General features: G+C 37.3%; 7 protein-coding genes across 11 annotated transcripts; 4 read left to right on the forward strand and 3 right to left on the reverse strand.

The window, feature by feature from the left end:
• Window positions 1–20: 20 nt before the first annotated feature.
• LOC17899489 (UDP-glycosyltransferase 74E2) lies at window positions 21–1,772 on the reverse strand. Its single transcript, XM_023789194.1, is given in 2 exon segments — window positions 21–857; window positions 1,128–1,772. Coding segments are annotated over 2 exon segments (1,362 nt in total). The 3' UTR covers window positions 21–140.
• Window positions 1,773–2,751: 979 nt separating this feature from the next.
• LOC17897702 (UDP-glycosyltransferase 74E2) lies at window positions 2,752–4,568 on the reverse strand. Of its 3 annotated transcripts, none has more exons than XM_023789192.1 (3): window positions 3,907–4,568; window positions 3,033–3,762; window positions 2,752–2,951 (listed from the first exon to the last, which is right to left on the reverse strand). In XM_023789192.1, exons 1-2 carry the CDS (start codon window positions 4,552–4,554, stop codon window positions 3,046–3,048), a joined length of 1,365 nt encoding a protein of 454 aa, XP_023644960.1. In that variant the 5' UTR covers window positions 4,555–4,568; the 3' UTR covers window positions 2,752–2,951; window positions 3,033–3,045. The 3 variants fall into 3 exon arrangements, with proteins under 3 accessions (XP_023644960.1, XP_023644961.1, XP_006307470.1); XM_023789193.1 differs by having other exon boundaries at window positions 2,752–2,954; XM_006307408.2 differs by having other exon boundaries at window positions 2,752–3,762.
• Window positions 4,569–6,312: 1,744 nt separating this feature from the next.
• Window positions 6,313–8,827, forward strand: LOC17897631 (BTB/POZ and TAZ domain-containing protein 3). Of its 3 annotated transcripts, none has more exons than XM_006307638.2 (5): window positions 6,313–6,526; window positions 7,036–7,412; window positions 7,522–7,652; window positions 7,736–8,350; window positions 8,440–8,827. In XM_006307638.2, the coding sequence occupies exons 2-5, from the start codon at window positions 7,080–7,082 to the stop codon at window positions 8,567–8,569; spliced, it is 1,209 nt and encodes a 402-aa protein (XP_006307700.1). In that variant the 5' UTR covers window positions 6,313–6,526; window positions 7,036–7,079; the 3' UTR covers window positions 8,570–8,827. The 3 variants fall into 3 exon arrangements, with proteins under 3 accessions (XP_006307700.1, XP_023633042.1, XP_023633041.1); XM_023777274.1 differs by having other exon boundaries at window positions 6,334–6,353; XM_023777273.1 differs by lacking the exon at window positions 6,313–6,526 and adding an exon at window positions 6,610–6,871.
• A 426-nt stretch (window positions 8,828–9,253) lies between these two features.
• On the forward strand, window positions 9,254–12,843 carry LOC17897726 (probable LRR receptor-like serine/threonine-protein kinase At1g05700). Its single transcript, XM_023790109.1, has 11 exons — window positions 9,254–9,341; window positions 9,431–9,968; window positions 10,086–10,561; window positions 10,640–10,778; window positions 10,864–10,935; window positions 11,051–11,122; window positions 11,208–11,446; window positions 11,526–11,764; window positions 11,859–12,048; window positions 12,120–12,309; window positions 12,394–12,843. Exons 1-11 carry the CDS (start codon window positions 9,254–9,256, stop codon window positions 12,731–12,733), a joined length of 2,583 nt encoding a protein of 860 aa, XP_023645877.1. The 3' UTR covers window positions 12,734–12,843.
• Window positions 12,844–14,010: 1,167 nt separating this feature from the next.
• On the forward strand, window positions 14,011–16,418 carry LOC17899955 (transcription factor bHLH153). The gene is made up of 6 exons (XM_023789947.1): window positions 14,011–14,565; window positions 15,280–15,392; window positions 15,508–15,573; window positions 15,659–15,724; window positions 15,821–15,865; window positions 15,996–16,418. The coding sequence occupies exons 2-6, from the start codon at window positions 15,282–15,284 to the stop codon at window positions 16,155–16,157; spliced, it is 450 nt and encodes a 149-aa protein (XP_023645715.1). The 5' UTR covers window positions 14,011–14,565; window positions 15,280–15,281; the 3' UTR covers window positions 16,158–16,418.
• Window positions 16,419–16,625: 207 nt separating this feature from the next.
• On the reverse strand, window positions 16,626–18,029 carry LOC17897680 (selenoprotein F; the record flags this gene model as incomplete). The annotated part of the gene is made up of 4 exons (XM_006304165.2): window positions 16,626–16,897; window positions 17,217–17,398; window positions 17,522–17,580; window positions 17,762–18,029. Coding segments are annotated over 4 exons (582 nt in total), but the record flags the coding sequence as incomplete, so codon positions are not given.
• Window positions 18,030–18,069: 40 nt separating this feature from the next.
• Window positions 18,070–19,386, forward strand: LOC17898533 (protein FAM136A). Its single transcript, XM_006304222.2, has 3 exons — window positions 18,070–18,353; window positions 18,783–18,920; window positions 19,007–19,386. The coding sequence occupies exons 1-3, from the start codon at window positions 18,225–18,227 to the stop codon at window positions 19,187–19,189; spliced, it is 450 nt and encodes a 149-aa protein (XP_006304284.1). The 5' UTR covers window positions 18,070–18,224; the 3' UTR covers window positions 19,190–19,386.
• The last annotated feature ends 223 nt before the right edge of the window (window positions 19,387–19,609 follow it).

Below are 19,609 nucleotides of genomic sequence, written 5' to 3' on the forward strand. Positions count from 1 at the left end.
CACATTAGGAAAAGTGAAAATAGTGCACATCAAATCAAGCCATTCTTATCACAACAACAACAAAAAATGAAATATAAATGTATCTGAACACAATCTTAATAAATGAATTTGTGATAGAAAACTTACTTAAATTCAATCAATCAACAAAACATAGAAACAAACTCATTGATGCTCTTATCAGATCTACCTCCTTCAGAAACAGCTTCTAGAGTCAACAATTTCCATTTTTCTGCATTCTTTCTAATTTCTTTCCCTTTCTCTCCCTCCATAACTTCTCCCACACGTTTTACAATCTCTTCACTTCTCACGAATCCATCAACGTCTGCTTTAACCCTAACTCCAACTTTCCACACATCCTCCATGAACTTACCATTTGTGGGTTGATCTGCCCAATGTGGCATACCAATCATTGGAACTCCCAAACTCAATCCCTCTAACATCGAGTTCCATCCGCAATGTGTTAAGAAACAACCGATTGATTCATGTCTAAGAACTTCAAGCTGAGGACTCCAGCTTACAATCAGTCCTTACTCAATGATCTCCTCCACATACTTTCTAGGAAGTTTGTTTTTCTCTGTGTCTCTCACAACCCACAAAAAGAAATATCCGCTCTGTTTCAGACCCGCCGCGAGTTCCATCATTTGATCTTCTTTTAGAATCACCAAGCTTCCAAGTGATACATAAACAACTGAACTAGGCTGCTTCGAGTCTAGCCACTCGATGCATTTAGCTACATTTGCATCAAAGAGGCTGAATCCGTAGTTTTTGTCTTCAGTCAGTCGCTTGTCTAAGTACATTGATGGAACAGTTGGTCCTATGTTTAAAACTGGCCACAAGCTTTGGACCCATTTCAACAACTGAAAGCAAAGAGAAAGAAAATATATTAGCTATAATCACATATGTAAATAGGGTTAGAATAAAAGTCTAAGAACAAAATTATGCCAATTAGTATCAAATTATTTTAACTTGTAGTTAAATTTACGATCAAAGCATCTCGTTTATGCAATTTTAAGTATTAAGCTAAAATGTAATACCATATGAAGTTCGATAGATAAATTTGTTTCAAAATAGTAATCTAAATGGGAAAAAATGTTTTAAAAGAAGACATATGGATATATATTTGGTACCTTTTCTTCCAATTTATCGAAAGTGTTGCACAAAACTATATCAACTCGATCAATGTTTGAGAGCTGATCGATGACAATCCTCAGTATATTTGGGTAAGAGGACGATTCACGGAGGAAAGACGGCAAATCATATGAATTCAGCATCGGGAACGAAGGGAAAGATGCTAACGCAGAGTGGTCATGTCTTGTAGACGGTACAGAGAACGATCCCTTATTAACGTGATAGTAAATAGTTGAGACAAGCCAAGGCTGAGTGAAAAACACGGCACCCCTCAAACCAGAACTATGAGCTACATCAAGAAGCCATGGCATGGTGGAGTCGTACACGAGGGCCCTAGGAGGATTTCCCGACAGTTTCATGTCTTCAATCAACTTCGGTAAGCGGGTTTTGATGCTGGTTTCTACTCTTTCCATGTAATCATCGAGGTCTTGTGATTGTTCCTCGTCTTCTTGGAAACCATTGGAGATGGGGACGACAGTGATTAAGTCGTGCTCTGTTCTGTATGGCGGAGAAGGTTTGTCGGAGACGAGGATAAGAGTGATCTTAAGACCTTTTGAGACTAAGCGTTTGCAAAACTGGGACATAGGAGTTATGTGGCCTTGTGCTGGGAAAGGCAAGACGATAACATGAGATCCTTCTCTCATTTTTTATTTATTTTTTTGTCTTTATTTCTTACCAAATATAGTTTGAAGTGAGTGTATATATATGATTGGATTAGAGGAAGACTTTGATTTTACTACGTCTCACTGGTGGGGAAATTTCCTGTGTACATTCCAAAAAAAGGTCAAAACGATTTCGTGGCGACCAAGATGTGTGGAACAGAGGTCGTTGATTTAATGACCTTTGTTTGATTGGACTTAAGGTCGTCACATTCAAGCAGAAGTAGACTTTTCAAATCATGCATAAGTTATTTGGCAGCTGCCTAGAGTTAACGAAGCATGGATCGGATATCCAAAGTTTTTATAATATCCGTGGTCCATTTTATTTGGATCAAATTTTTTTTTATTTTTTTTCATTTTAATATGTAAAATTTGGTTATTTTTATATCATTTATAATTTTTTTTTATAAAATCTTCATGCTAAATCTACATCATGATGCAAAACAAATTGGATTTATGGAATTTATCTAAGGATATGAACCAAATGACTGGATCCAAAGTACGGTTAGTTTTCATATCGATTTGTAAATTTAGTATTAAGAAAGAAAAAAAACTTAAATTGAAATCTGTATTTTAAAAAATGGTGAAATCTTTGAAAACCAGACTTAGCATTGTGAGTTGAAATCTTAAAAACAGAGGATAACTTAAGGTACATATAGTAAAAGATTTGCTTACGGTTGTTGGAGATAGCAAGTCAGAATCATTATCATTCAATGAAGACAGGTTGTTGGAGATAGCAAGTCAGAATCATTATCATTCAATGAAGACACCACACCAGTCAGTGACTTGGGAGGTCTTGTAATCGCTGGTGCGAAAACATGATATTCCACTTTTTACATAATATGACCGTTAGGCTTTTCAAGAAAAGGAAAATTTTTATTTTAAAAAGTTCTTAATTCTACATAATTGAACGCAAAAAAAAAGGAAATCTTCTAAATTTATCATTTAATTAGAAAAAGGAAACCACAAACTCTTATTAATAACAATAATATTTTAAAATAAAATAAAACATGATTTTTGCAATGTATCCAATCCAATTTGTGAAGATCCTAACGTTCGAATTTGTCACCAATTGGCTCATCAGTCTTTTGACTTCTGAAAACTGAAACTCTTTTCCTCAATTCTTTTGACTAGATGGAGATAGACGAGCTGATGTGAGCATGCCTGCTGGTATGAAATTTTCATTAGAAAGTTCCTTTTCCTTTGGCATACGGAACTTGGAATAGGGAGTTGTAAATTACTTACACATTTCAATCGTTCACCAAAACATAGAAACAAACTCATTTATGCTCTTATCAGAGCTACCTCCTTCAGAAACAGCTTCTCGAGCCAACACTTTCCATTTCTCAGCATTCTTTCTCATCTCTTTCCCTTTCTCTCCTTCCATTACTTCTCCCACACGTTTCACAATCTCTTCTCTTCTCACTAACCCATCGTCTTCTGCTTTAACCCTAACCCCAACCTTCCACACATCCTCCATGAACTTTGTATTTGTTGGCTGATCTGTCCAATGTGGCATACCAATCATTGGAACTCCCAAACTCAATCCCTCTGACATCGAGTTCCATCCACAGTGTGTCAAGAAACAGCCGATCGATTTGTGTGCAAGTACTTCAAGCTGAGGGCTCCAGCTCACTATCAGTCCTTTCTCACCGATTTCTTCTACAAAGTTTCTTGGGATTTTGTCTGTTTCTGTCTCTCTCACAACCCACAAAAAGAAACGTTCCGTCTGTTTTAGACCCGCCGCGAGTTCCATCATTTGATCTTCTTTTAGAACCACCAAACTTCCGAATGATACATAGACAACAGAATTAGGCTGCTTTGAGTTTAGCCACTCGATGCATTCCGTGAATTTTGCATTGAAGAGGCTAAATCCGTAGTTTTTGTCTTCGGACAGACGTTTGTCTAAAAACATCGATGGAACCATTGGTCCAATATTCAAGACTGGCCACAAGCTTTGGACCCATTTCAACACCTACGACCAAAAAAAAATGATACAAAAAGAAAGAGATCAAACTAAACATACTCACAGAGATAAATAAGCGATGTACAGTACAGTAAAAATATATATATTTTGGATATTTTCCCCATATATACATAATAGATATAGTCTTTGTACCTTTTCCTCCAATTTATCGAAAGTGTTGCACAAAACTATATCAACTCGATCAATGTTTGAGAGCTGATCGACCACAATCCTTAGTATATTGGGGTAAGAGGACGATTCACAGAGGAAAGACGGCAAATCATTCGAATTAAGCATCGGGAACGACGGGAAAGATGCTAACGTAGAGTGACCGTACTTTGTTGGCGGCACAGAGTAGGAACCCTTGAAAACATGGTAGTAAATAGCTGTTACAAGCCAAGGCTGCGTGAAAAACACGGCACCCCTCAAACCATAACTATGAGCTACATCAAGAAGCCATGGCATGGTGGAGTCGTACACTAGAGCCTTAGGACGATTTCCCGACAGTTTCATGTCTTCAATCAACTTCGGTAAGCTGTTTTTGATGCTGGTTTCTACTCTTTCCATGTAATCATCGAGGTCTTGCAAAGGCTCTTCGCCTTCTTGAAAGCCATTGGGGATGGGGAAGACAGTGACTGAGTCGTGCTCTGTTTTGTATGGAGGCGTGGGTTTGTCGGAGACGAGGAAAAGAGTGGGCTTAAGACCTTTTGAGGCTAAGCGTTTGCAGAACTGAGACATGGGAGTTATGTGGCCTTGTCCTGGGAAAGGCAGAACGATAACATGAGATCCTTCTTCTCTCATTATTTATCTTTTGTTCTTACTGACTCTCTAGTTTTTGATGTATGGCTGTTGTAGATGTGTGTGTATATATATTAATCGGATAAGAGAACGACTTTGATTTGGCCACGTCTTTGGTGGGGTGGGGACTACGACCCAAAAGGGTCGTGGTTTCGTGGCGACCAAGATGTGTGGAACAGAGACCGAGGTCGATGATAGTGCAAGTCTCTAGTCCCACTGTTTATAGTTTTTAGTATATCGTTAGCATGTGACTTCAGACAGGTGACATATCTTATTATTTAACTCGCAACATATATGTATGTACTTGTTCATCAAGAAATAACAAAACATATATTAGATTCTTTTTGTCATCTTCCATGAGAGAGGACATGACTGCATTTCATATTTGTATTGCTGTTGATGTCATTGCTTATGCTGTCTGGATCCAAATTTGCAAAGCTTTGTATTATAAAAGTTTAACCGATAGTTGCTTGTATCTTTTTGTTATGGTATTCTAATTGTGAATTACATATTGCTTGCTAAGATTTTTACTCTTTTTGTTTTCTCAATATTGATTCAAAATATTATTGATATGAAAAAAGAAGATTAGGCTTTACTTTACACATGCATGGCTATAATATGTGTCGTCGCAATTTTTTTATATCGTATGTGTTAATTCGTTGCCAAAATTTTTTTGATATAAAGGAAAGACTAAAGGTTCCGGTTTCGACAATTCAGGCCCCTAGAAACCTAATCTGTCCACGTGTTGTCCTCGTATTGGCCACTTGCAATTCTCCGATGTTCACATTTATGCAAGAGAAAAAAAAAATATCAAAAGTTTGCCGTCCGACATTATTTTTACGTTAAATTTCATTGGAAACCCGTGATAAAATTGGTTAAATCATAAATCAATACAATAATAAAATATATATATACGTTTTAGAATTATACTTTATATGTATATGAAACTAGTGAACTTTTTTTTTTGTAGAAAAACTGTTTTTTGTTTTTTTGACATCAATACAAATTATAAATCTCTCTTTGAGAGGGACCGGGCTCGAAACCGGATCTGTTGAGAAGGCAAAACAGAGGTGAGAACCACTAGTCCACTTGCTCTTTCTCAGTAGTAGAAAAACTGTTGAAGTGATAATTTCTTTAAAGATTGTTATTCAGAAAAATTGTCAGCTCGTTGTGCTGCAAATATAGTCGCTACAGTAACTCAAGTTACGGTCTGATACCCATAAATATGTTCTATTTTAAGTCGAATGAAAAGCTCTTTTTACTGACTATAAAATTGGGTAATTTATTTGTTCAGTTTACGAGTATTATAAGTTCTTAACCTATATACATCACCAAGTAAATTAATAAAGGAGATGACTCGACCCTTCTTTAGTTAGTTATTATTTGTATCATATTATGTGGTCGGTCTTATTCTCTTCACCGGCGGCTACTCGGTAAGATAATGTAAAAATTAACCGGCAGTGTGAGACATATCTAATATGGTGACAAAGGATTCACTAACTTTACTCTTTAGTGCAATTCAAGATCAGCCATATACTGTATGTGTGTGTATATATATATAATCTCCCTAAAAAAAAAATAACATTCGTGGCCTTCATTTTTCCACTCTTCTTATACAATAATTATTTTTCTTAACTCATTTGTCTTTTATATTCAAAAAAACAATTGTTCATTAGCCCCACTTGAAACGACGACGTTTGGTTCAACGTTTTAGTATGCAAATTTGCTTTCTACTTTTCGTGACCTTTTGATTTCTCTGTATTGTGTTGTGTGATTTACGACGAAACCACTTGGCACCAAAGGTTCGTTTTTTGTTTTTGTTTTTTACGATTTTTCTTCTTCTTCTTCTTCTTCTTCTTTTAGCGTTGAGTTCGTGATTCCAAGATGAATGGTTGTGACTCTTAACTAATCAGTATCATGAAAAAGAGATGATTCTTCCGAGAATTGGGCAGAATCTCGGATTCTGAGTTTCTGGGTAAGAATGTGAATGATTCATAAGCAAGATGTGTTCAAACAATAATCAAGTCTGTTCCTTTCTTCTTTTTGTTCTCTTGCTTAATAATTCTGCTGCTCTTCGTTTTTTTTTTTTGGCGTCGTTCCAGTTTCTGGATTTGGTTTCTTTCTTTCAATGACTGTGAATTTTCCGCATCATTCATGTTTTGATCTGATTTAGTTTGTCGCCTGGACTTTTTTTGTTCTTTGTTCTTTCAATTCTTGGTCTTGATCATCTCTGTATCTGCCTCTGTATTCTCATTTAGGTTCTTAAATACAAATACTCAGTCTTGGAATCAAATTTGGGTTTTGGTTTATGCCTGATCAGGTCCATGTTTGTTTGATATCTTTGATTCCAAAGTTGCTAACTTTTTGTTCGATTATTTGCTTAAGTTAACTAGGGAACTTGAGTCTTGATTAGAGGAAATTTGAAGAGAAATCTGAGATTGACTCTTAACTCTGAGATTGTTTCTTGCATTTTAATTTCAACAGATTGTAGAACCGGTAACCTATTGTCAGTTGGCGGGTTTGATTTGATGGCTTCTTCAGATGATACATTCTCGCGAGTGTTCAATTTTGGAGTAGAAAAGTCTTTATATGCTCCTGATGATGATGATGTCTTCACTCTGCTTCATCCTACGTCACCACCAATGATGTCTAGTACCAAGAACATTCCAAAACCTCCTCCTCTTCCTCGTATTTCCTACCAGCGTTTTCAAGCTTCCAGAAGGGCATCTTCGAGCTTATCACGCCTTGTGCCAAATGAAGCTGTAGAAACTTGGGATAAGCTTTTCAAGGAAGGATTTGGAGCAGATATATTTGTTGAAACCGATGACAACTCTCAGTTTCCAGCTCATTCAAGTGTCTTGGTGAGTTCTTGTTAAGAAATTTATCTGTTTTACCTCATGGGAATATGCTAACGTAATGGGTCATTGTCCTCCTTTTTTGGGCTTGCTGACAAGGTTTTGTCTTCTGCAGACTGCAGCTTCACCCGTTATGGCGAAACTTCTGAATCAGTCGAGAGATAAAAATGGAAAAGCATACCTCAAAATCCTCGGAGTGCCTTATGAAGCAGTCTACATGTTCATTCGGTTTCTATACTCTTCCTGGTATGTTCTAAATGTTCAAATGGATTTTGCTTTCGTAATGCTAGTTTCTCCTTTGAAGCATGCCTAAATATTAAAACCTGCAGCTACGAGGAGGAAGAAACGAAGAAGTTTGTGCTTCACTTATTGGTTTTGTCACACTGCTACTCGATACCATCTCTTAAAAGAGTTTGTATAGAGGTTCTCGACAAAGGATGGATTAACACGGAGAATGTGATCGATGTGCTTCAATTGGCAAGAAACTGCGACGCTACTAGGATTTGCTTTGTATGTTTCTCAATGGTCATCAAAGACTTCAAGTCTGTATCTTCGACAGAAGGATGGAAAGTGATGAAACGAGCTAATCCTCTGCTCGAACAAGAGCTCGTTGAGGCAGTCATCGAAGCAGACACTCGGAAACAAGAAAGAAACAGAAAACTCGAGCACAGAAAAATGTATCTGCAGCTTTATGAAGCCATGGAAGCTCTTGTCCACATATGTAGTGAAGGTTGTAGGACAATTGGACCTCGTGATAAGGCCCTTAAAGGAAGCCAAACCGTGTGTAAGTTCCCGGCATGTAAAGGGCTTGAAGGTGCACTCAGGCATTTCTTGGGATGCAAGTCTAGGGCTTCATGTCCTCACTGCAAAAGGATGTGGCAGCTTCTTCAGCTTCACTCTTGCATCTGTGGTGATTCTGATTCTTGCAAAGTCCCTCTCTGCTGGTACAGATTGTAATCCTCAGTTTCATTTCACATTTCAGACAACTAGAATCTTCAGATACAGATTGTAATCATTTTTATCTAACTTCTAGGAATTTCAAGGTGAAAGTGAAGAAGCTTAGCAAGAAAGAAGAATCTACATGGCGATTGCTTGCAGAGAACATTATTACGGCGAAGAATAGTCTCGGGCCGTTCTCTTCACGTCCTTCTGTTTTGATATAAGTCGGTGTTTAGTGTATAGCCAGCCACAAAAAGAAAGGTCTACCGTATGCAAAGTGTAAAGTGTATCTTGCATACGGCGCACACAATAGTTGTCTTGAACAGACATTGTCTATATCATGTTTGTTATATACAACATACATGCCGAATCGTGATCCGTGACAGTAATTGTCAACTGTCAAGAAGTTTTTGCATCATCATTGTACATATATTATTTTAGATATTCAAATCTATAATATTGGTCGTAAACGACTTTATTTAGAGACAGACAAAAATATATATTGAAAAGATGTACATTAATGTTATTCTTATTTCAAGTTGAGTTATCTCGTGAAAAAATATACATTATTTCCGAGTTAATGAAAACTCAACCTTCTCACAAGTCACAGCTAAATGAGTATTTATTCGATTTTGTAAGGATGATAATTTGATATATACGGCGGGTCTCTCGTTGACTTCTGGTGGTGATTTGACTTTGCAATTTGCATATTCACCAAGAGCAAGTAGCTCTAATACAAATCACTTTGACTTTCAATTTGTTTAAGTTTGGTCTTAAGACTTTATCTCCAATGATTTTTTTATTTTCTGTCTTTAAATGAAAACTTGAAACTTCATCAACATCAAAAATCACAAACCCATCTCTAGTTGTCTATTCGTTTTCCTTGTTTTTCAAGAAACGAGAGGAAAATGGAAAATTTTCGTTTTCTCTGTTCGATCTATTCAGCAACGTTTGCATTGTGTCTCATCGTTTCTGTTTATGCACAAGACCAATCAGGTTTTTTTTTTTTATATATCTTTTAAGACTATTTATTTTCTTGTGTTAAAAATATGATCCTTTAATTTTCATTGGTTGCATGAACATAGGTTTCATAAGCATCGATTGTGGAATCGCAAGTGGATCATCGTACAAAGACGACGCGACGGGTATAAACTACGTCTCAGATTCATCCTTTGTTGAAACCGGAGTCTCCAAATCGATCCCCTTCACAGCTCAAAGACAGCTTCAAACCCTAAGGAGCTTTCCTGAAGGTTCTAGACACTGCTACACACTGATTCCAAATCAGGGAAAGGGCAAGAAATATCTCATAAGAGCTAGTTTCATGTACGGTAACTACGATGGAGAAAATGGTTCACCCGAGTTTGATCTGTTTCTTGGTGGAAATATCTGGGATACTGTCTTGCTCAACAATGGATCGGTCGTTGTTTCCAAAGAAGTCGTTTACTTGAGCCAATCTGAGAAAATATATGTTTGTTTGGGAAACAAAGGCAAAGGAACTCCATTTATCTCGACTTTAGAGCTTAGGTTTCTTGGAAACGACAACACGACGTATGATTCTCCAAACGGTGCTCTCTTCTTCTCCAGGCGCTGGGACTTTGGCTCCCTCATGGATTCACCTGTCAGGTAATGCTCTGTTTTATACTCTGTTTTGTGATTTGCTTCATGCTTTGTTAAATGCTCTGTTTCTGATTGGACTAAAACTTTGACATGTGAAGACTATTTTTATTTTGTATGAATCAGATATGATGATGATGTGTACGATAGAATCTGGATACCTCGCAACTTTGGCTATTGTAGAGAGATCAACACCTCACTTCCCGTGATCTCAGACAACAATAGTTACAACCTTTCGAGTTTGGTGATGAGTACAGCCATGACTCCAACAAACACAACAAGACCCATCACAATGACTTTGGAAAACAGCGATCCAAATGTCAGGTACTTTGTTTACATGCACTTCGCCGAGGTCGAAGATCTTAGTCTCAAACCAAACCAGACCAGAGAGTTCGACATCAGTGTTAACGGAGTGACGGTTGCTGCTGCCTTCAGCCCCAAGTATCTTCAAACTAACACTTTTTTTCTAAACCCTGAGAGCCAAACGGAGATAGGGTTTTCTCTCGTAAGAACTCCCAAGTCTACTCTTCCGCCAATCGTTAACGCTCTAGAGATCTATATCGCTAACAGTTTCTCGCAGTCTCTCACTAACCAAGAGGACGGTATGTGCTAGTAAAATAACTCGTAAAGTTCAAACTTTTTTCCTCAGTTTGATCAATGCATTCAATTGAAACTTACAGGTGAAGCGGTTACGAGTCTAAAGACGAGTTATAAAGTAAAGAAAAACTGGCAAGGAGATCCTTGTTTACCTAATGACTACATTTGGGAGGGTCTCAATTGTAGTTATGATAGTCTTACTCCTCCCAGGATCACATCACTGTAAGTGTAGTTTAATTTTCATATCTTCTTGATCAATCCGTCGATTTTGTATGTTGACTAGAAAATTTTTGTTTATTGGAGGCAGGAACTTATCATCGAGCGGGCTAACTGGTCACATATCTCCATCCTTCTCTGACCTCACAATGATTCAGGAGCTGTGAGTTTATCTAATTCAAGATGATCATACATTCATACCTATAATTTTGTACTTTGAAAAGAGTTTTTTCTTTTTCTTTTTCTTTTAAACTTGAACAAGGCAATTCTATTATCAGGGACTTATCAAACAACGGCTTAAACGGAAACATTCCAGAGTTTCTGTCAAAACTGAAGTTCTTGAGGGTTTTGTAAGTTATAGAGATATACATATCTATACAACGACAACTAATTAGAATGTTGACTACGGATTCTAACTCTTAATAAAATCTGCAGAAATCTAGAGAAGAACAAGCTAACTGGTTCAGTCCCATCCGAATTAATAGAGAGATCAAAGAGTGGATCATTATCGCTACATGTTGGAGAGAATCCAGAACTCTGTACTGAGATTTCTTGCGGAAAAAGCAACAGTAAAAAAGTCGTGATCCCGCTGGTCGCATCATTTGCAGCATTGTTCATTCTCTTGTTATTGTCTGGTGTATTTTGGAGAATCAAGAACCGGAGAAACAAGTCCGGTAAAAAGTCTATCTCTACGTCAATTTCTTTACCTATCTACTGTTTGTTTACCAAATGCTAAAACTTTATGTTGTAAAGTAAACTCTGCGGTGGAAGGAAATGTAGACAAGGGAGCAAGAGACAATCAAATTGCGAAACCGGAGAACAAATTATTGTTTACCTTTGCAGACGTTGTAAAGATGACAAACAACTTCGGTCGTGTCCTCGGCAAAGGAGGTTTTGGGACAGTCTACCATGGCTACTATAACAACCTTCAGGTCGCTGTTAAAATTTTATCAGAAACTTCAGCTCAAGGGTTCAAAGAGTTCCGCTCAGAGGTAATGTAGTAGCATTCTAGGTATAATTGATTCCAAAAAAGATATGCAAATTATTACTTTCTCCAAGATTATAACTCAATAAACATTCGTATAGGTCGAAGTTCTTGTGAGAGTTCATCACGTACACCTCACCGCGCTGATTGGTTATTTTCATGAAGCTGACCAAATGGGATTGATCTATGAATTCATGGCTAACGGGAACATGGCAGATCATCTCGCGGGAAAGTATGAGCGTACATTGAGCTGGACTCAACGGCTTCAGATTGCTCTTGATGCAGCACAAGGTATGACGAAAGTTTTGATCTTTTATACATTAAGTCGTTTTCATTTTGTAACGAAAAGCTCTACCTTGAAGGGCTTGAGTATCTTCACTGTGGATGCAAACCTGCGATAGTTCACAGAGATGTGAAAACTTCGAACATACTGTTGAACGATAAGAACAGAGCAAAGCTTGCAGATTTTGGACTCTCACGGAGTTTTCATACAGAGAGTCGTTCTCACGTATCCACTCTAGTCGCTGGCACTCCCGGCTATCTCGACCCGCTGTTAGTTTTCTCTCTTATATCTGTCACGTTTATATTTACCAAACAACAATGTTTTAGTAACTGTGTGTCCTAAACAACGTGTAGATGCTTCGAGACAAATGGGTTAAATGAGAAGAGTGACATATACAGCTTTGGAGTGGTACTGTTAGAGATGATAACGGGAAAAACAGCGATCAGTGAGTCGCAAACGAAGCGTGTGCATGTGAGTGATTGGGTGATATCGATATTAAGGTCAACGAATGATGTGAACAATGTAATAGACTCGAAGATGGCAAAAGATTATGATGCAAACTCGGTATGGAAAGTGGTGGAGCTAGCTTTGGGGTCTGTTTCGCAGAACGTATCAGAGAGGCCACACATGCAACATATTGTTATAGGATTGAAAGAGTGCCTTCAAAGAGAAGAGAATCACAAGAAGTATTGATGTCACAACAAAAGGGTTTTGGATGGGTATATGTTTTTAAGTTTGTGTTGCTATATATGTAAAGCCCAAATTTATTATTGCAAAGAGTAAAACCGGATTTGTTTGTGCAAGGTCGGAAACAAAAACAATAGAACTAGTAGTACGTGTAGGGAGTAGCTACCTAATCCGGTCGCAACAAGAGAGTGACAACAAAGACAAATGACCAAAACCGCGTAGGCCCTTAAAAAGAAAAGAAACGTACCTTTTTAAAGAAAACGCTTTTTATTCCGCTTTGGACTTTTGCGTCCCACCGTCCCCACAAATCTCTATTTTCTTTTCTTTTTTTCTTTACTCACGCGACCGCTTCCTCTGCGTTTTTTTAAAAAAGCGTTTCTAAGTAAACCGGCTCCACGTGAGTGATTCATTCTTCAACGAGTTTGGTGTTCGTGCGTTACACTCGCGCTTCTCCTGAGCGTATGAGTCTCTCTATCTCTCTCTCTCTCTGTACGATGACGTCAGACCAAAATTTAGTTTTGTCTTACTTGTCTTTCAGTTAATTATTTCAAATTAATGCTCCTTTTAGAAATTTAATAATCAAATCTTAACTGTAATTTCTACATCTCTTCATTAACTACTCATGATTAACCAACGGATAGTATAACATTAACGAAACTAAACCATATGTGTGTTACTAAAATAGTGGTGCAAGTGAGGGAGAATATAGTGTAATCTATTTTGAATATAGGGAGAATATTTTGAAATATAGATTGAAAATTGTGGTTTTGATTTGAAAAGAGAAGAGAACAAATAAAATTCAAAAGCAAACAAAAGTGAAAAGATTGATGGTGGTGCCAGAAAGAGAGAGAGAGAGAGAGAGAGTTGGTCAAATATGTTGACAAACTTAATAACCTTTCCAAATGTCACCATCATCATCATCATCATATAAACAAGTGAAATAAATACTACAGTAGTTTCTTGCTTTCTATCTCCTAATAATAATAAATTAATAATTATATATAAATAGTAAAGAGCAAATGTTTGGAAATATAATAAATAAAGAAAGAGCAACTTCTTTCTTCTACCTGGGAAGATTTCTCTAATAAATAAGAACTAGGAAGACCTCTCTTCCTCTCTTCCATGGGTTGTAATGAATAATCATAGCTGTCAAATTAAATGCAATTAGTCTCTCTAAACACTAACCTTTATAAATGAGTCTTTACTCTTTAGCTATATCTTTTTACCATAAAAGGTTTGTTAAATAGGAGGAGTAGATTGGTGTGGTGTGGGTATCGTAACTACGTCACTAACTTGTGAATATATAAATCAGTTTACACTTACACTCCCTCGGACATAGTATCGATAAAAAGTAGAGTCGATAGAACCTTTTAAGACAAAGCAGTTTCTATTTTGCTTTCGTTTGGAGAACATACCGAAACACACACACACAGATTCTTCTCTATCTCTCCTTTTCTCACGCCGAGCTTTCTGCTACTTCTCGAATCTGATGACCTTTTAGAAGAAACGACGCCATTTTCTCACCAAGCCTGACCTCTTCATGGACGCCGTTTAAGCTCAATGGACTACTTACTAAGCTGCTGATGTCTACAGTAAATCCGGGTTTGGACCTTTTCCTTTTGGACTGAGAACACTCAATAGAGAGAGAGAGAGAGAGAAACGTTTCTGTATCTTATCGGGTTTTGTGTTGTCAGCAGAAGAAGGCTCTACGACAAAAAAAATCAAAGGCAATTATTTTTAGGGTTCAAACGAAGAAAAATTTGTAGCTTTCGAGAACTTACTGTGTGTGGTGGCTTTTCTAAGACCGAAGCTTTTTTTCTTCTTCTCTCTCCCAATTTGTGAGTCTATCTCTCTCCGTAAGCTCTTTACTTTATTTGCTCTGTTTCTTTCTTCTTTTACTCTGTTTCTTTACTCAATTTTTTTGTCTTGATTTATACATTCTTTAGTAGTTGCTTAAAATCTAAGTTTTCAGCTTTTGATTTCCTTTATGCAACTCCCGTGACCAAAATTTTTACCATCTTTGATTATGTTACCAGATTCTTTCTACTCATAGTTTTTGTACAAGTTGAACTCTTCTTGTTTACATTAACTTTTATATAGTTCTCCGAGAGTGACTTTTTTGTTCTCCTTCTGATCCGTGGAGGGTTCTGTGTTCTGTTTTTGGGGTTTTCTTCTCCTGTTTTTAGGGACTCTTAAGTGATTCATGCATATATTGTGTTATTGTCTGTTTATGAGTATTTCCTTGGATATCATTTCAGCTAGGTAATGATATCATATTTTTAATCTTTTGTTTGAGCTTATAATTGTGCTTACAAGCTGATGTGAACTTGATCACAAACACTTGCCTACTTAGTTGACCTTACCTTTGTCTTGGCTTAATATTTATAATCCTAATGTATTGGTTGGTCCGAAACAAGATCCTCGTTCATTAATTAACCTTGTAACCTTTCTGGTCTGTATTTTACATTAGGATGGTAAACTTGTACCTCATGTGAAATATCTTGTTAGTACATCTTGTGTTTGATGACTTTACGCATTTCTTATTGACAAAGGTATGGAATTCTCTAGAGACGCCGGAATGATGATGGAGAACAAGCGTAATGTCTGCTCTCTCGGAGAAAGCAGCATCAAGCGGCACAAGTCTGATCTCTCTTTCAATTCCAAGGTCTTGCTTTACCTAGTTTTCTTGGATTTATCACTAGTTGGTCTGAAATAATGCGGTGTTAGCTTACCCGCGTGGTAATGATCCTTCCATCTCTGTTCTCTTAATGGTGAAACAGGAGAGGAAGGACAAAGTTGGAGAACGTATTTCAGCTCTTCAACAGATTGTTTCTCCTTATGGAAAGGTTACTTTTTTTTTTATGGTTAAGCAAATCAAGAGAACTCATCTCTTGGCAGCTCATGCTTTTCTTTAATCTTCTTATACCACAGACTGACACTGCATCAGTTCTTCTAGACGCGATGCATTACATAGAGTTTCTTCACGAACAAGTGAAGGTCTGCAAGTTTCTCTTCATCAGCATTCAATACAGAGCATGATGTATTCATCTTTTTATTGAATAAACGTCTGAGTTTTCATGCTCTTCTGTATAGGTTCTAAGTGCTCCGTATCTGCAAACGATACCTGATGCTACGCAGGTGAGCATGAATCTTGAATCTTAACCCTGTTTATACTGAGTTCACTATTTATATCCTGCATCTGACAGATCTGCTGCATTTGGAACTTGAATATCTTGCACAGACTGATTTTCCTGTCTTCTATAACCAGGAGGAGCTGGAGCAGTACAACCTGAGAAACAGAGGATTATGTCTTGTTCCAATGGAGAATACAGTAGGAGTTGCTCAAAGCAACGGAGCTGATATTTGGGCGCCCGTGAAGACTCCTCTATCTCCAACTTTCAGCGTCACATCCCAATCAACCTTTAAATGACCAATTCGGCTCTTTGCCTACTAAAATCTTTGTGTTAAGCCTAAAGAAGATGATCAATTGTTATTGTTCTGATGAAGCCTCTGTAACATAGACAGAGAGACGCATGAAGTTGGTTTACAACAGCTTATGGTGTGGCGATGGCTGTTATTATCTGACTGCTTAATGCATCCCCTTACTTGGACTTATGTAATATGATTGCCCAAACAGAAACTATATTATTCTAATGAAGTAAATCTACCTTCTGTGAAAAATTGCTTAAGATATCTAAGTTCTATCGCTCTGACCAAAACTATATTCTATACATGTTTCTAGTTCTAAAGATCCAAGGAAAGGTTTCTTTCAGTGATGATGGAAAGAGCGTTCTTCTCCGTTCTAATACAAAGCACCTTGAAGTTGAGAAAACATACCACAACAATAGCAATGAATTTTGCTTGTAACTGTATCAAAAAGCTAAGCACAAAATTGAGATTACCGTTTCACAAGAACCTTGAATTAAATACATTACCACTGAGATTGCAAAGGTTCACAACATACAGTACTCATAGCAAAGCTTAGAGAGAGATAAGATAAGTCGGTCATAATGTGTTTTTAACTACTAGATCACAATGCCTTGGCATATGTAAGTGTGATAGGGAAGATCATCTTCTTCAGCTCTACAAGGACAAGACTAACTTGCAGCAGTAGGCTTGACCTTCTCCCTCATATACTGGAGTAGATGTTCGCGTTTCCAATTGTCGATTCTGCAAAACAAGAAAGAAGAGGATGAGGTGTTAAACACATTCACTAGATTTAAATTATTCCTGCTCCTTAAAAATAATAGAATTATCATCCAAAACCAACTTTTATAAGAAGTTTCAGTAATCATATCAAAGCACCGAGAGAGTGAGATTAGAATTGCTGAAGATTACATCTACACATTAACCTACTATGCTAACATGGATATATCAGGTCCTCTTGAAAGTCCTAAACCAGGTCAACACGAGCTCAACCCAAACAATAGGGTCAATTTAAGAATAGTCCAGAGTAATGTGTTGAGCAAAGAGGGGTAAAGCAAATTACCTTATTGTTTCCTTATGTTCACCATCTTCATCCAGCATGATCAACTTAGGTGGGGAGTTGAAAATGTACTGAACTTTAACACTAGGGAACTTCTCTTTCTCTTCTTCAATAAAACCAACAATTTCAGGATAGAAAACCAACTTTCTCATACACACCTCTAATATAGCCCCGGAATAAGTAACCTGCAGTCGCAAAAGAATCGCCAACGAGTAGCCATCACTACGAGGATGTTTCTGTCTCTATCTAATTAAAATTTATTCAGCTCTTAAAAAGCATTGCAAATTCTATGGCTAGTAAAATCATACCTTGCTCATGGAATCCTCAGAATCATCAGCACAACATTTCAAGCAATCAGATACCAACTCTGCAATTCAATCATCAGATTGGAAATTTCAAATTCAGTAATTCCTATCTTCAAAACACGATGAAGAGAATGATCTTAGCTCATAAATTCTCAAAAACTAAACAAAATTCTCCTCTTCTTAAATCCATCAAAACTGTACGGGACTGAGATCAAATTAATCGCGCATTAGAAAGGAACGCACCTTGATCCTTGACGTATTCAGAGAGTGAGTGGCAATCGGAGCAGAGGGCAAGACCTGTAAATCCTAGATCCTCGCATTCCTTAGTGCTGAGCTGCTCTTTTGCTGAGATCGGCGATGCCAACATCAAAATAATCATCAACATCACAATCATCTTCGCCGATAATACAACCATCATCTTCATCTCTCTCTCTCTCTCTGCCTCACCAAAACAGATCAAAGTCTTCGCAGATCCGACGCTACTGCCTTGGAACAATCTAATCCGGTTAATTTCGGTTTATAATCTCCGAAACTGAAATAGAAAACATCATCTCCGGTTTATTAAATTAGAAAACCCGAAAAGCCTTTAACCGACGCGAAAAAGTGTTAAAACCCAAATCACATGACACACGGCTGCGACTGCGAGCATCTAAACCCCCTAAAACCCTAGAATCAAAATCGCTCTCGGAGAGAAATTGTAACGGAGATGGATCACATAGCAGCGGCGGAGGAGCAAATTGTAAATGGGAGGATTAAAAGAAGACTCGAAGAAGTTAACGCTGCTGCTCAGTCGCAGCTCTCTCCTATTCAAGATCATCTCAATTTCACCCTTCAGGTATATATATACACAAACTTATATTCCTGCATCTCCTGTTTGCAAGTACGTGTGCCTTCGTGTTGATCTTGGGTCGGATGAACAGTTCACCTATGTCCGACTTTTGTCTTTAAAGTATTACTCTTTCTCTCTCTCTTGTATCAAAAGGAGCAATTTTTAGTGGCCACTTCAAGGCTCTGTTATAGTTAAGTTTTCTTGTGGTGATTGGTGAATCTCTTTTCGACTGAAGTTTTGACTAAGTTTGTATTTAATCTGTGTAGCTCAATCAAAGTATTCTGATAAGAAGCTGTGTCTTCTTGTAGTTCCTAAAAACTTGATAGTTTTGGCCTTTTGGTTATATCTCTGTGCTATACATCTCAAGTTTTATGTTGTTTCTATATTTATCTGTCTCATTCATGACCCCATGAATGAATAAATGATTGATTGCAGCAAGCATATTTTAAATGTGCGTACGAGTGCTTTGACAGAAGTAGGACGCAAGAGGAGATAGCTAACTGTGTTGAGCGCTGCAGTGTTTCAGTTGTCAATGCTCAACAACATTTCCAAGGCGAAATGGCTCAGTTTCAGGTTAATATGATTTTCAAACTCACAAAAGACTGCATACGTTTGCTATCTATGTTCTGAGAAACTTGCAATTGTAATTTGATGCTCAGGAAAGGATGAGCAGATCTCTCATGGTCTGTCAAGACAAATTTGAGGCTACAAAGCTCCATAAGAACAGGGTTGATGCCGCAAAAGCTATGGAGGTTTGTGTGAACACATCCATCGAGGATAATCTGGATACATTGCCTCATATTGTGCAGAGAATGAAGACGTCATTCTCTATTGTCGACTAATAATCCTCTGTTTTTTTTTTTTTTTTTGGGTTAAAACTAATAATCCTCTGTTGTCTCTTGCTAATCATATTTATGCCTTTTCATTATCACTCAATAGATAAACACCATGAATGGTAGGAGTTAGGCAGTGGTTATGTATTATCAGACTAAAAGTTAAACAAAGATTATAAAGATCTTGAACAACAAGCTTTTCACAATATGTCGTGTGAGGCATAAACAAATCAATAGCAAAATAGTAAATCAAACTCTTGTAGCTCTTCTTTCTTTAAAGTTGAGATTCTTAAGAAACGTCGATGCTTTCAATTGTCTGTTATTGGTGATTGCTAAGATTCTGAGAATTCCATGAGCTAATTGCTGGAACCAAAACGCAGTCATCTTGGTACTGAGATAAACGTTTGTTTGACCAAAAAATAATAATAA

This window comes from Capsella rubella, unplaced genomic scaffold, assembly GCF_000375325.1.
Source record: "Capsella rubella cultivar Monte Gargano unplaced genomic scaffold, Caprub1_0 scaffold_1, whole genome shotgun sequence".
Classification (NCBI taxonomy): Eukaryota; Viridiplantae; Streptophyta; class Magnoliopsida; order Brassicales; family Brassicaceae; genus Capsella; species Capsella rubella.